General features: G+C 45.0%; 2 protein-coding genes across 2 annotated transcripts in view; both read left to right on the forward strand.

Annotated features, from left to right (window-relative positions):
• The window catches only part of trpm4a (transient receptor potential cation channel, subfamily M, member 4a), a 38,722-nt gene extending 34,249 nt beyond the window's left edge, over positions 1-4,473 (forward strand). The window contains exons 25-28 of the mRNA XM_056605056.1: positions 1,565-1,697; positions 2,346-2,418; positions 2,977-3,073; positions 3,652-4,473. Of these exons, the coding sequence (XP_056461031.1) occupies positions 1,565-1,697; positions 2,346-2,418; positions 2,977-3,073; positions 3,652-3,683 (335 nt within the window). The 3' untranslated portion in view covers positions 3,684-4,473. The remainder of the gene's footprint in view (positions 1-1,564; positions 1,698-2,345; positions 2,419-2,976; positions 3,074-3,651) is intronic.
• Positions 4,474-8,167: 3,694 nt separating this feature from the next.
• LOC130401459 (serine-aspartate repeat-containing protein F) lies at positions 8,168-14,549 on the forward strand. Its single transcript, XM_056605230.1, has 6 exons — positions 8,168-9,300; positions 12,052-12,209; positions 13,018-13,086; positions 13,466-13,517; positions 13,606-13,642; positions 13,737-14,549. The coding sequence occupies exons 1-6, from the start codon at positions 8,622-8,624 to the stop codon at positions 13,771-13,773; spliced, it is 1,032 nt and encodes a 343-aa protein (XP_056461205.1). The 5' UTR covers positions 8,168-8,621; the 3' UTR covers positions 13,774-14,549.
• The last annotated feature ends 440 nt before the right edge of the window (positions 14,550-14,989 follow it).

A 14,989-nucleotide genomic window follows, 5' to 3' on the forward strand; every position in this document is an offset into this window, starting at 1 on the left:
TGATCTTCACGCGTTTTTTTGTCCTACGTGTAGCTATGATAAAGGCCACATGGTTTGGTGTGTTTTATTATTCGTAGTTGGCTTAACAGTAATATAATATTCTTATATGCTATAAGTGACCAGACGTCCGAGATCAAAACTGGGAACATAATCCCAGAGAAGGGGGGAAAAACGGTCAGCTATTTTTAAATTGAAGAAACAATATATGATTAGGCTATAAATACATATATATCCTACATAAACAATGTATGAATACATTAGATATATCTTACCTTATAGACTGTATCTCTGTTGCTGCAGCAACAGAGTTTATTCTGTCTTGACACTTTGATATTTTGTATTTACTTGTATTAACAATATGCTTTCCTTAAATTATTATAATGTTTACAGTGATTGTTTTACATGTATTTTTTATGTATGTCGCTTTGGAATAAAGCGTTTGCCAAATACTTAAACATAAACATATCTAAACACCTGAAAGCTAAAACCACCAATCAGTTTCACTGGATTCAGAATAAACCCAAATTCTGTCGTACCCAACAATGTTAGTATTTGAGTATTGTTACTTAAATGACTCAATTTATATCATGGTTACAATTATACTGTTAAGAAACTATTTTTCTTATACTTTGCCTAAAATGAGAATGCGTCATGATACAAATCTGCTGATGGATTGTTTATTTGTGGATGGATGGAGGAATGGACTGGAGTTTAAAGGTGGGAATTGATACATGAAAATGATCAGATCAGAACCAGTGAAATTCAAAATACAATAAAAAGCAGCCAGGGTAAATGCAGACTGACCATTTACAGCTTTTCAAAAATAAGAGAATAAAATACAAAAGAATTATCATGGAACATAAATCTATCGCATTAAGCCTGATCATCATGAATTAGGAGGGAAATTAAAACTACAATAAAAAGCAGTCAGGGTAAACGCAGACCAATGTAGTGTATGCAAGGCAATGTCAATGTAAAAAATACCAATATCTGTGTGGGATTAAAACACTGAAAGAGGACTGTTCTGCACAGCTTCTTCCTCGTGCATCCTTTCTGAAGTTCAAGAGAGGCGAGTTTGGCAATGTGGAGCAGCCTTATCTTATGAAACACAGACACAACCAATGACAACACGTCCGAATGGGGGCTGTCGATGCCAAACTGTTCCCCAAGCAGAACTACATCCTCTGTTCCAACCTCCCCTCGGACTTCATGCTACTTCCTGGCTCCCCGTCCCCACTTCAAGATGGAGGCCGCATTTCCCGCGTCCCAGCAGCCACTGCTGTGTCTATGTATAGGACGTCTATAGGTCTACCAGCCTACCCAGTGGACCGTAGCAAAACGTCACTCATCTATCCGTCATCTAGGTGGACGCGCCCACTTATGAAGTCAGAAGGGGCTGATTTTCAAAACGTCTTGTAACGGCTAATCACACTCACACCTGGTGGTATTTTATCCCCTTTTCTGGCTGGAGGACACCTGTGCTACATCCTATGTGTGGTGGTCTGGAGTGAGTGAGAGGAACAGCGGTCACCCTAACAGCAGGATGTTGTCCCCCGCTGTGCAGTGCTGGAGTTGGGGGGCCGAGCGGCCAGCCGGCTCAACACGTGGGAGGGGCTCCAGAAGGAGAACCTGCTGTCGGCCCAGAACAAGAGGCTGCGGGACAGCGACACGGCACGCCTCAAGCGCACCTCCGTCAAGTAGGAACGCCGCGGACACGCGCGCATGCAAGCCTACACACGCGTTTGCATTCGCACACACACGCACACACACAGGCACACGCAAATGCACACACACACGCGCGCACACCTTTACTAGGAGTAGAAGAAGCCGTACATTAGAAGAGACGAAATAGAAACAATGCATGCAAAATGTGTTCAATAATGGAAGAACCCGATGAAGACGTTGGAACAGATCAAATACATACAAATAGAGGAAGAGAAAAGTATAGAAATTCACACGCTCGAAATGCAATGAAATCGAGTATAAGAACATGGTGGTTAGTGGCAAATTAACACACACATACACGCACAGACACGCACACACGCATACCTATAAAAATATTCACACACAAATATATACACACAAACACCACACTCACCACGGGCACACACACAGAAGCACAAACACACACACACATCCACATAGCGCACACCCACACTTAGTGCACACACACACATTCTCGGAGCTCCACAGTATCTGGTGGTGATGTTGCGTTGTCTGGTGCATATGTGTCGGGGGCGGAGCTCTGGGCATATAGGGGTCTTGGACCGGGCTGAACTCGGGGGGGGGGGGGGGGGGGGGGTCCTCAACACCTCCGCTGAGTTGTGCGACTTGTCTTTCTGCAGAGTGGACACTGTCCTGAAACAGATGTCGGAGATACGCGACCGCGATCGCAGATTGCGACTGCTTGAGTCAGAGGTCAGTGTTGATCACAAAGACCCACACTCTGGGTGGTACTGAGTGTGTGTGTGTGTGTGTGTGTGTGTGTGTGTGTGTGTGTGTGTGTGTGTGTGTGTGTGTGTGTGTGTGTGTGTGTGTGTGTGTGTGTGTGTGTGTGTGTGTGTGTGTGTGTGTGTGTTATTTCACACTATAAGCTCCCTAATGTCTTTGATTACATGGGTTGATGTAACCCTGTCTGTGTGTCTGTCGTGGGTTGCTGTGCCCATGCACATGGTATGTGTGTGTGTGCGCGTGATTGGGTGTGTACGCGTGTGTGTGTCTGTGCGCCTGCGCATGGGTGTTTATGTGTGTGTCTGCGTGTGTGTGCATGCCTGTGTGTGTGTGTTTGTGTGTGTGCACGTGCGTAAGTGTGTGTGTGTGTGCACGTGCGTGCATTGGTTACGTGTGTGTGTGTGAGCTCTGCTCTGGTTTCTCTGCATATGGACTGCAGCTGTCCGCTCTGCCTGCTCAGCACTGTCCACTCCTCATCTCCCCCCCCTCTCCCTCACCCTCTCCCCCCCCCTCCTCCCCCACCAGGTGGAGTTCTGCTCCAGCGCCCTCTCCTGGCTGATGGAGGCTCTCTCCGAGAGCAACGTGATCAAGTCCACGCGTCCCCCGCCGCTGCTGTCCCGAGGTGAGCCCTCACCTGCCCTCACCAGGCAGCCATCACTGACCACCCCCCCCCAGCACGGCGGTCACCCCACCAGGGGGAGGGGGGGGGGCAGGAGGGGGCTAACGTGCTAGGAGTAAGCTAGCAGGCCCCCATGATGTAGTAGCCCGGAGACGCCCGTCACACGGCACGGGTCTGAGGAACAGGGTTAGACTTAAACCCGTGGGACGTCCCAGACCAATGGGAGCTCATGCTTTACTAATTTGAAAGCGTCTTGAATTAGAAAATGTATCCGACCGTTACAAAGAAATATTAGATCAGAGATTTGTGGAACCCTTAAATCCATCTGTGGTGACAGCACCACCGCAACCGATCGCAATATCATTATTATTATTTTATTATTTTAGCTCCAATGTTTAACTCCCAGGGGCGCCCTTCCTGAGTGCGTAGATGTTAGTTGCATATAACGTTATTGTGCTTGATACATTGAAGTGTGTGTGTGTGTGTGTGTGTGTGTGTGTGTGTGTGTGTGTGTGTGTGTGTGTGTGTGTGTGTGTGTGTGTGTGTGTGTGTGTGTGTGTGTGTGTGTGTTTTATTCACAGATATGATGCCCCTTTCCCCATCGGTCCGATAACACTTTCCCAGCTGGCCAGCGGGTCCGTCCTCATGTCGCGTACGCACCCGTACAGTGAAGAACGTTGGGCCATGGCAGCGAACAGTGGATCAAATGTCTATTTCATTCTATTTGTTAGGTATACGTTTTAACCGACTGTTGACCATATATGGTCGTTTGACGCTTTTATCCAAAGAGACTTTGAGGCTTTAAGGTTTTCTTTCTGCTTGGGCTGGGGTCTTTGGGGTTCGGACCAAGGCCCCTTTGCCCTGGGGGGGGGGGGGTCCCTCATGCTAACCACTTGACCGGCCTGAACCCTCGACGACTACCCTTGAGCCTGTTTCTACGTTTATTTATTGAGTTGCCGTGGTTACGGCAGGGTGAGTACCAGTAGGGGTTAGGAGTGGTGAGGTCTAGATATCAGGTTAGAACCGGTTATGCTGTCTTATCTTGCGTCTTATTTATCTCACGCCAATAGTCCTGCTGTTGCTGTTGGAGGACGTCTGACCACTGAAGACATACCTCTTGGTTTTTATATTGTGGTGAAAGCTAACGTAATGTGTCTTCACTACACAGCCAGTGCGGTATGACTGTTGTATGACTGGACCGATGTGACTGGAATGGCCAATTCCAGTTGGAATTTATACTAAATACTTTTGTATAAAGGGCTTTTTGTAAATATTGTAGGTTTAAGGATGACAGCTTTTTCCTTCTGTCAGATAATCATGTACATTTTATATCTGAAATAAAATGCGTTATTCAGTTGGGCCTCTTTGTACATTTGAGATTCAGGTTGTTTGAATAAACCGTGTTTCACAATACTTTGGTTGTGTTGTACGTGTTTCATTGGAGTGTGAACTCTTCCTCCCTGTTACTGGGGCCTGTGTCGGCCTTGAAACAATATATTCGATTTAAAGAGCATCTCAAACAACTACAACAGCGCTACCTCTGGTCAGACGTATTTGGTCTCAAATGAAAACTTAACAAACTAAAGATGGCAAATTACATCAGCTGACACTCGAGTTCATCATAAGCAGCTGTGGCAGTAGCTGGTGGTGGAGCTCTCTCTCTCTCTCTCTCTCTCTCTCTCTCTCTCTCTCTCTCTCTCTCTCTCTCTCTCTCTCTCTCTCTCCCTCTCTCTTTCCCTCTCTCTCTCTCGCTCTCTCTCTTTCCCTCTCGCTCTCTCTTTCTCTCTCTCTCTCGCTCTCGCTCTCTCTTTCTCTCTCTCTCGCTCGTTCTTTCTCTCGTTCTCTCTCGCTCTCGCTCTCTCTCTCTCTCTCTCTCTCTCTCTCTCTCTCTATATATATATATATATATATATATATGTATATATATATTTATAAATGTACATATAAATATCCATACTTTTAGATTTGTGGATAGATATATTTTATATATAATACATTTTATTTATGATATATTTATTTATACATATATATATTTATATATATATATATATATATATTTAGACATACTCCTTTTAGTATTTTATCTTTTTTCTCATGCTCTGACAGGTTGGACAGCAGGACCCCCCTTCCACATATTCCTTCTTTATATCAATTCTTTTAAGTACGAGGTATCCTCTTCGAGGCCTCATTTTGATGGCAGGACATCAATGAAAAGTAATATTTATTCTGGCAATATCTTCAGAAGTGTTTGCCTGCTGTGACATGGTAATATTCTATGAATTAACAGTCTCATAAACTGGGCTGGGCTTCCCAAACGGGGAATCTTGGATGAACGATATCTCCGGATTGTGTAATCCACCTCGCTCACCTCCTCCTTCTCCTGCTTGCTCGCTTTATCATGAAAAATGATTGGCCAATTATAGCCTGTCCCAATATGGACACAAGGCTGGGCTCAGGGATCAAGGACTGGAGTGTGTGTGTGTGTGTGTGTGTGTGTGTGTGTGTGTGTGTGTGTGTGTGTGTGTGTGTGTGTGTGTGTGTGTGTGTGTGTGTGTGTGTGTGCGTGTGTGTGTGTGTGTGTGTGCGTGTGTGTGTGTGTGTGTGTGTGTATGGCGTGCGTGTGTGTCGCTTGTCGGAAGATCATCAATTAAGATCCGACATTAAAGTGTGTCTATCTCCTCTATCGCTCCGTCCACCATCGGGGCAGCCTCTGCTCACCCCGGCCGCGTGCGACCGATGCGCTGGTTGGGAGGTGGAGGCTAAATGAGGCGGGGTGCTGGGAGGCCGGGAGGAGGAGGAGGTGCTGGAGCTGGTGTCGGTGGGGGAACTTGGCGTTGAGGTTGGGGTGGGGCAGCTTTGGGCCAGGTTCTTTTCTGAGGTGTCAGCAGGCAGTTAGCGTTGGCCTGAGGCCACGGCCCCCCCGCCATAGACCTGTCCCTCCGCAGGGGGTCCGACGCGGACATGTATGGGTAGGACGAGACGGACGGGTGTCCATCTCTTTCATTACTTTCTCAAAAGTAATGAAACGTGTGTTTGTGTGTGTGTGTGTGTGTGTGTGTGTGTGTGTGTGTGTGTGTGTGTGTGTGTGTGTGTGTGTGTGTGTGTGTGTGTGTGTGTGTGTGTGTGTGTGTGTGTAAAGGTTTGGGCGAGGTCGGACACACACATTTGGAGATCACGGCATTTAGAGACATGGGTCAAGGGCTCTGCAGCCGTTGGGGCCAGGTCATCCAAGCGGAGGGGGAAGAAACGCCCGAGGTATGCCCGAGCGCAGCTCCATTTTCAGCCACTCTGCACTCCGTGTATCCTGATCCTCTCCCTCAGATCCTGGGGCTCCTTCGCTCTTCTCCCTTCAGCTGTTTCTCCTCCGCTGTCTTCTTTTGCTCAAGCTGTCCGGAGCTGGACAGAGTCCGCTTTAGACCTCCCGAAGTCCTGGTTCCTTACCTGTGTTTCACTTACGTTAAGTCTCACTTACGTTAAGTCTCACTTACGTTAAGTCTCACTTCCTGAGTGCACTCACTCGGCCACTCGCGTTTCATTGGTCGTACTGAGAATGTTACGGTTAAGAAAACGAGGGGCTGGCGTGGTGCCTCGTGCTCATCTTAAAGTCGTGCATTATATTTAGTTAAAGTGATGTGTATAGATCATCCTGAAAGAAGAATCTTGGATCGCGTGTCGTTGGTTCATCAGTCCCCGGTACTGGAGGGTGCTGGTGATGGGTTAGGTTACTTGACCTAATTTATAACGGGGGGATTTATACTTGTATACTCCCGTTACATTCCAATGCAAACATCAGACTTCTCTACTGCTGAAAAAGTGCGTGCTATTACCAAGTTCTTTGTGGTACCTATGATTTGATACTCGCTGAAAGCTGCCCTTTGGCCCTTTGGCACTGTCACCATCCCTTGGCAGTTTTGGAATAAAACGAATGAACCTATCCAGTGCAGCCAGGGAGGGTTCCTCTATGAACCAACCTGGAGAACCCTGGACGATAGACTCGATGGAACCTTGTGTTAAACATTATGTATATATAGATCAATATCCTGTCCCTCTTTTTTGATTGAAGCAACAGCCACAGAGACAATGTCACGTAGTGCAAGGGAGACCGGTTATCTCTCAGGACGTGGTTGGCGCGACGTTAGTCTAGGTTTCTGCTCTGATTGAATGACTCGTTTGCACGTCTTGGATCCCATTTTTCCACGCATGTATCTCCGTCGACGTTCGAACGTGGCCAGGTCAGCCTCCACAGAGCGGCTTTCAGGGGAGCCTCTGTCAATTACCGTGTGGCCTCGTAGAGTGGAAGGTGACAACTGACCTCGGGAAGGGGTCCACTTTGGACCCGCATACAGAGAGTCCAGGCTGAGGAGGGAGGTCACATTACACTGACTGAGAGTGTACAGGTTCTCTTAAAATAGTGCTGCTCTCGGCCCCGCCCCCTGGACCAACACTCAACTATTTTTGGGATGTAAGTTTAGGCGATGCGGGGGGGGGGGGGTAGTGGTACAGCTAATAGGAAGCCTATGGGCCTTAGAGAGGGGTGGTGCGTTGGAGGGATGGTGTTTAGGACCCGATCCTCATTGTTGATCACCTTAGAGTTCGGTGAGAGGTTGTATAGGCGTTATATATGTGTGTATCTGATGGGAAGGAGGCTTTGGGGCCTCACCCAGGACGGTGTTTTAAACTGTTGAAAGGTGTCCCCTGATTGGACCCTTGCTTCTCACCTCCGTTTCCTGCCCGCCTCATCACTTGTACTTCCCCCCGTCCCCAAAAGCTACACTTGCACATTTGATGACAGTATGAAAAATTCCAAGAGGTCATCACCGATTCATCCGTTAACCCACACCCAACACACCCCTTCCACGCTCGCATGCACGCACACACACACACGCACGCACACACACGCACACACACACACGCACACACCACGACCCAGCTTTCAACGCACATCTACTCCATCTCCTCTTGGGTTCCTTAACTTATGGATGGTGCCGGGGCCTGCCCACCGCGCAGCACATGCCCCTGTCATTCAGCCCGGCTCCCCCCCCCCCCCACCCCGCCACATCCCACCCCTTCTTCTCATCTTACTCCCTAGGTTGGTCTCACTCTTTTTCTGTGGGTCGCACATTCGTCCAGTCTGCGTCGCCGGCACCATCCAGTATCTGAGGAGCTCTCGTCAAAAGGACTTTTTTTAACCGCGCTCTTAATCTGCGCTGTAATAGCGTTCCTGGAGTAATTCCCACCCCCCCGTAACCCGTGTCCGGTGGACACCTGCTGTTTTCTTCAGGGAACAATTTTTTCATACTTGGATCAAGTGGCTGGATTTGTGCCTGGATTACCCCCACTTGTGGACCGGACCTAATCCGCAGCGTGTGATCTTCTCTGATTGTGTTTTTTAGGGTGTGCGTGGGCCTGTGTGTGTTATCCAGCGAGCGCGTGTGAGAGTGGGGGGTACAGATAAGACGACAACGCTCCAGTGGTGTCCACGTGCACGCGCTGGACTGAAGATTCCTTCCTCCCTTGTTGTCTAGTCCGGTCCGCTCTGCTGTAGTCAAACATGGCGTCTTACAAGACCTGGCTCCTGGGCCTCCTGGTGGCCCTCCTCTGCTCCTTCCAGACCCCCCTGGCCCCCGGCGTGAAGGCACAAGACCTGCCCTTCGTACAGGAGGAGGGGCTGGTCGCCGACGACGATGATGACGATGATGACGACGCCGGAGATGATGATGACGATGATGATGATGATGACGACGACGATGATGATGATGATGACGATGACGACGACGATGACGACGATGATGAAGATGATGATGACGACGATGATGATGATGATGACGATGATGATGATGATGACGACGATGATGACGACGATGACGACGACGATGACGACGATGATGACGATGATGATGATGATGACGACGACGACGATGATGATGATGACGATGATGACGACGATGATGACGACGACGACGATGATGACGACGATGATGATGATGATGACGATGATGACGATGACGATGACGACGATGATGATGATGACGATGATGATGACGATGACGACGATGATGACGACGACGATGATGACGACGATGATGATGATGATGATGACGACGATGATGATGACGACGATGATGATGACGATGACGACGACGATGATGACGACGACGATGATGACGACGATGATGACGACGATGATGACGACGATGATGATGATGATGATGATGATGATGACCATGAAGGTAAGTCTGAGTAAAAACCCAATTGATGCTGTGTTTCCTGTTTCCAGATGCTCTCCATACACTGTGAGTGTGTGTTTATACTCATCTCCGCCTCTGACCAATCTAACTGGAGTTATTACGAGAGAGGAGGGAGAAGGGGAGGGGCCAAGGGCTCACTTAGCCCCTCCCTCACACTCGTCTCTAGTCAGCTTCATGTTTGAATCAGAAACGTGTAGGGCCATAAGAAAGTCCCTCCTCTGACCCCTTTACACCTGTCTACTTCCTGCCTCTGCTGTCCCTGACTCTCTCATCTGCTCTTCTCCCTGCTTAAACAGAGTTATGAGCACTCTGGGGAAATTGAACTGGCCCGGCTGAACTCCAACTGTGTGAAGTCCTTCGTACTGTACGCTAGCTATGAACTCGGGGACTGCAGCGACATTGATTTGAGGGAGAGAAAGAACAGGAGGCCAGTTTCGCACAGACCGAGGCAGTCTGGGGAATCAGTCGGCGGTCAATAGTCTTGAGGATCTTTTGATTTGTGTTTTGGTTTGAAAGAACGGTTTCACCGCTATGATCTTCCTTTCTCGTTTGTTTTGAAAAAAATACGGACCGATCTGTTGTGTGTCCATATGGAACTACAGAGAAAGAAAGAGAGACAGTGATATAGGGATGGAGGTGATGACAGAGTGATACAGGCAGAGGGGAGAGACAGTGAGGGTTCTCAGGAGGGCCGGCCACTCAAATTGACCGATCTTGTGTCGGAAGTAAACAAACAAAAGTAGCGTTTCTCTCTTTCTCCATATTTCTCAATCTCTTTCTTTCTCTGTGGGGCAATATTTGCCACTGTCTGTCATATATTATGTTCTTGTCAAGTGTGATATGTGAATTGTAACAACTCTGGTACATCTAGCAATGTGTCCTTTGGGGACTCTGTAAAAAGTCTGATTTTTTAGCTCATTTGACGCTGTGTAATCTTTTGAATTAGCGAATAATAGCTATGACTTTAGCCACACAATCTGTTAGCACCATAATCTGTCATATTTTAGTCAAGCTCAACATATAGACACATTTTGATTTGATAATTTTTCCTGTGAATCCTTTATAACTAACTCACTGTTGGGCGGATAATTGGGTCATTTAAAGATAAAGTAGATAAAAAAAAAGCTTTCGAACCCACTCTCCAACTCACTTCTCAGGTGGTTTAAGTAGAGCCCATGTGTAGAAAATTTGACTTGGAGAGAGAGAACCATTGGAAAAAGAGAGAAATATCTCTTTCTGTAGAGGGCAGTAAAGAACAGAGAACTTCAGCAACCACATTGTAAAGAGATTAATTTGTTCACTCTTTGTTTGTTTGTTTGTTACCTTATTTATTGTCATTTTGATGCAGATTACATGGGGTTTTAACTGTGAAGGTCTTTTTTGGGTGGAAACTTACACCACTGTTCATACCTCTTTAACCCTACTTTCAAGCATTTAATAAATCAATTGATCAGAAACTGCATGGATGGAGAATCTGTTACCATAGACAGAAAAGTATTACATTTGTAAGTTAGGTGCCCATGGAAAGAAATCAGACATTGGGTGCTTTCATATCTGAAATACTTTGCTCAGGTGTTTGTGTATAACTTGACTTATATGAGGACCAGAGTCTTAAACCTCAGCCCTATCAATGCACCAGGGAGTATTTATTTTCTGTACACATAGTATCCAAGACCTTTTTTACTCTGAACGCTTCCCTAGGACTAGTTTGTGATTACAATAATGGATATAGGATTCCCAGTTAACCATATCTGGTAGAGCTCAGGGGAGCAGAAATAGTAGTACACAAATACACATATTGCTAACCATCACCAATGTAATTTGGCCACACTTTATAGAATTAAATAAGTAAATGAGTCTCAATAACCTAGGATTTATCTGCAACATTTTCAACAATTGTGTCAACAGAGATCTTTTTGTTCTTTGTGTTTTTTTAATTGAGTCATTAGCCAGTTTACCTCAAGTAATGAAAGTTAAAACAAGACAATGGCATGAATAAATGACTTATTGTAAATCTGAAACATGTGATCCATTACTACCCATCAAATTATAAAGAACTTGTGAGGTAAATAAATTAACATCTTTGTATGTGGCATGTTTACTCTAATAAAACGGTTGTTTTATTGAATTTCTAGTCAGATAATATCACTTGTTCAAAATGGCAATCCAATTCATTATAAAGTTTCTGTCATTTCCATTCACATAGCCTGCTACATAGACTCACTGCATAATACCGATTCCACCCAAACATGCATTAAAGAGTAACTACAGACTATTTTTTGTTTGTCCGTTTGCTGCCATCTAAAGGTCAATTGTTGCACTGCAACCAAATATATAAATATCGGGTGCAGATGCCCACAGAAAATTATAATTGATACCACATCAGACAGATTGATTTTAAAGTTGATGCATAGTGTAGAGTTTTCCATCTAGATTATATTTAAGATTAATCTATATCTAATCCTTAATTATGCTTATGTCTCACAGCATTAGAAGATTAGCCTTGTATTTTTTTTTTTAAACCTTTAGAGGGCAGCAAACCAAAACTAGGCTTCAGTTACTCATTCAATGGAGCATGTGGTCTTGTTTGGTCACTATGAATGCGTTTGTTATCATAGACTTTCTGGAACTTCCAAACTCAGGTAAAGCCTAAGAAAACATTATCATTGATGTATTGTTGTCTGAATAAATTCTGAGAAAGATAGACTCGCATGGTATAACCTTTTCTCACAGCAGGGGATGATGACGATGATGATGATGATGATGATGACGATGACGATGATGATGACGATGATGACGACGATGATGACGATGATGACGATGATGATGATGATGATGATGACAGTACTTATCACAAGGGCTCTGTTTGTGCCTATTGCGAATTCTGCGAGGTACGTTTGAACCGCGATATCTCAATAATAATATTACATGTAACAAACACATTTTGACGGTTCCAAGCTGGAATGGCTTCAAAGCATTAGCCTGGAGACCATCCTGATCCTGTGCTCTCACATTCTATTTTTCTACACGCCTCAGTCTGAACCTTGGGCCGCCCACATTGATTTTGGGCGGGAGGCCTTATCGGACAGTCTCCTTCGGTCGCTAAACGGGACGAAGAAGAACGGCAAAAAAATATTTTCAACACAATAATGTCATCAACTATAACGCAATTCCTCATTGGCCCGTTTATGTCATCAACTACGACACAGTCCCTGATTGGCTCAGATTATGTAATCAATTACGACACAGTCCCTGATTGGCCCATTTACGTCATCAACTATGACACTGTCCCTGATTGGCCCCGATTACGTCATCAACTACGACACTTTCCCTGATTGGCCCCGAATACGTCATCAACTATGACACTGTCCCTGGAAATCGATGTGGGCAGCTGGTGGTCTAGACAGATGCGTGTAGTGAAACCGAGCGTGATCAGGATTCAAGATTCAAGAGTTTTATTGGTCACATACTTATACAACAAATGCAGTGGAATGAAAAGTGGCAGTGCCTGCAGTGGCAGGATGGACTTAAGGCCAGAATAACACGAGAAAAACTCCACACTGTGGAGGAAGTTCCATGTAAACTGCTTACCAGGCATTGATTTACAATGCTCAACATAGGCCATGAGCAGGTCTCAAATGAATCTGGGCTTCAAGTTGGTCTGAGGAAAATAACCTACTTTTCCTTTGGTTGTTAAAGCACTGTGACGGCTGTGATAAGTGTCCTTGTGAAGAGGGAGACACGTCTGAGCACTGTGATGATTGCAAGGTGAGCCCACACACGCGCACACACACACACACACACACACACACACACACACACACACACACACACACACACACACACACACACACACACACACACACACACACACACACACACACACACACACACACACACACGAACACACACACACATGAACACACTTGGAAACACACATACATAAACTCAGCCATAAATCCCTGTATTAACTTTCATGCCCTGCCAGATAAGCCTGTGTTCTGGTTTTCAACCTGTAGATGGCAGCAAACCCATTCATACTGATCTGCCGTCTAGTTAATCTTTAAGGCTGGAGTAAACATTAATGGTACCAACTATTTATAGAGTATGTATTGTGTGTGACACTGCTTTCTTTCCTGTTCAACAGATGTGCAATTTCTGCCACGTGTGTCCGATGTGCAAGACACTTTGCACACCAGGTAGGTCTACAACCCAAGATATGCTGTTGGAAAGTGTTGAAATTGTTAAAATAACCCAATTCAAATGTTTAATTTCATCCTATTCTAGGTGGTTTTCTAGATGAATTTACTGGGTCAATCTACAAGTAAGTAACAGTATGCCTATACTAGAAAACAATTGCCTTCTGTTTACAATACATTTACAACACAACTGACAACTGCTGTTTTTTCAACCCTCAGGACTGTAGCCGATGTCTTCGATGACGAGAAGAAATAGTTGGTCCTGCAATCTGTTGCCACCATGTGGCCAAAATTATATTCATGCCGGAAGACTGATACCATCACCGATATTCTCCTATGATTTGCCTTAATCTATTTTCTACCTTCTAAATATTTACTCAACGATATTGGCTAGATCATGTAAGAAGAATAACTGAGCATATTGTGTATTACTGTTCATTGACAGAAGTTAAACCTGCACTATGTAACTTTTGTACGACAGCTATTTACTCTATTAAAAAAATACCTGAACTAGAAAGTTTCTCCGGAATAAAACGCATCCATCCACGAGTCAATCCATTCAGGGATTTTTTCTAAATACATTGTTTTAATCCCCCTCCCTCTCAAACGTCAGTCTTTAAAGGTGACATATTATACCACCAGGTGTGAATGTGATTAGCCGTTACAAGCCGTTTTGGAAATCTGCCTCTTCTGACATCACAGGTGGGCGTGTCCCCCTAGATGTGTGCTGAATAGATCAGCCTACCCAGTGGACCGTAGCAAACGGTGCTCATCTATCCGTCATACATCTAGGTGGACACGCCCACTTGTGATGTCAGAAGAGGCAGATTGTTAGAACGGCTTGTAAAAGCTAATCACACTCAAACCTGGTGGTATATGTCACCTTTTAAAAAAAGTATTTAGCTATATAACTGTAGCCACTTGAGGCTGTTAATGGGAAAACTTACATAGAGCAGGTTCAGAGGTGACTTTTAGGATATTTGTGTTCTTCAAAGAGATTTGGGGTTGTATAAATTAAACAAGGGGAACATTTTCACTGTCTGTCCTTTAAAATATTACTAGTAGAGCTATATATTTGCCTAGATAATCTCTTTAAAGTCAAAGCCTCTTTGAAGGCAAGTGTACAGATATACAAGACTGTGCTGTTGAAGTAATAATTTTGCATTATCCTTTACACACTATACAATGATGCTGGGATGCTTGTAGATGAATGTGCATCATTCCCTAGTATAGCACCTCTGCTTACAAGGTGAGTGGATATATACCTTTAAAATAAAGGTAAATGTGGTCAAATACATAAATATAAACCAAATATTCCAACAATTCCAGATATATTTTGTTATATTATTTACATATATGACCATATCGGCCTATTATATATATTTTGGTAATCCAACATCAGTAAAACATAATGACGTGAAACGGCTCTCAAGCAAATCATGAATCGTGTAAAACAATATAATAAGGACAAT

This window comes from Gadus chalcogrammus, chromosome 2 (assembly GCF_026213295.1).
Source record: "Gadus chalcogrammus isolate NIFS_2021 chromosome 2, NIFS_Gcha_1.0, whole genome shotgun sequence".
Lineage (NCBI taxonomy): Eukaryota > Metazoa > Chordata > Actinopteri > Gadiformes > Gadidae > Gadus > Gadus chalcogrammus.

Coding starts and splice junctions, on each gene's coding strand:
- LOC130401459 (XM_056605230.1), top strand. CDS start 8,622: ATGGCGTCTTACAAGACCTGGCTCCTGGGCCTCCTGGTGGCCCTCCTC. Junction 13,087..13,465: donor AGCACTGTGATGATTGCAAG/GTGAGCCCACAC, acceptor CCTGTTCAACAG/ATGTGCAATTTCTGCCACGT. Junction 13,518..13,605: donor CAAGACACTTTGCACACCAG/GTAGGTCTACAA, acceptor ATCCTATTCTAG/GTGGTTTTCTAGATGAATTT.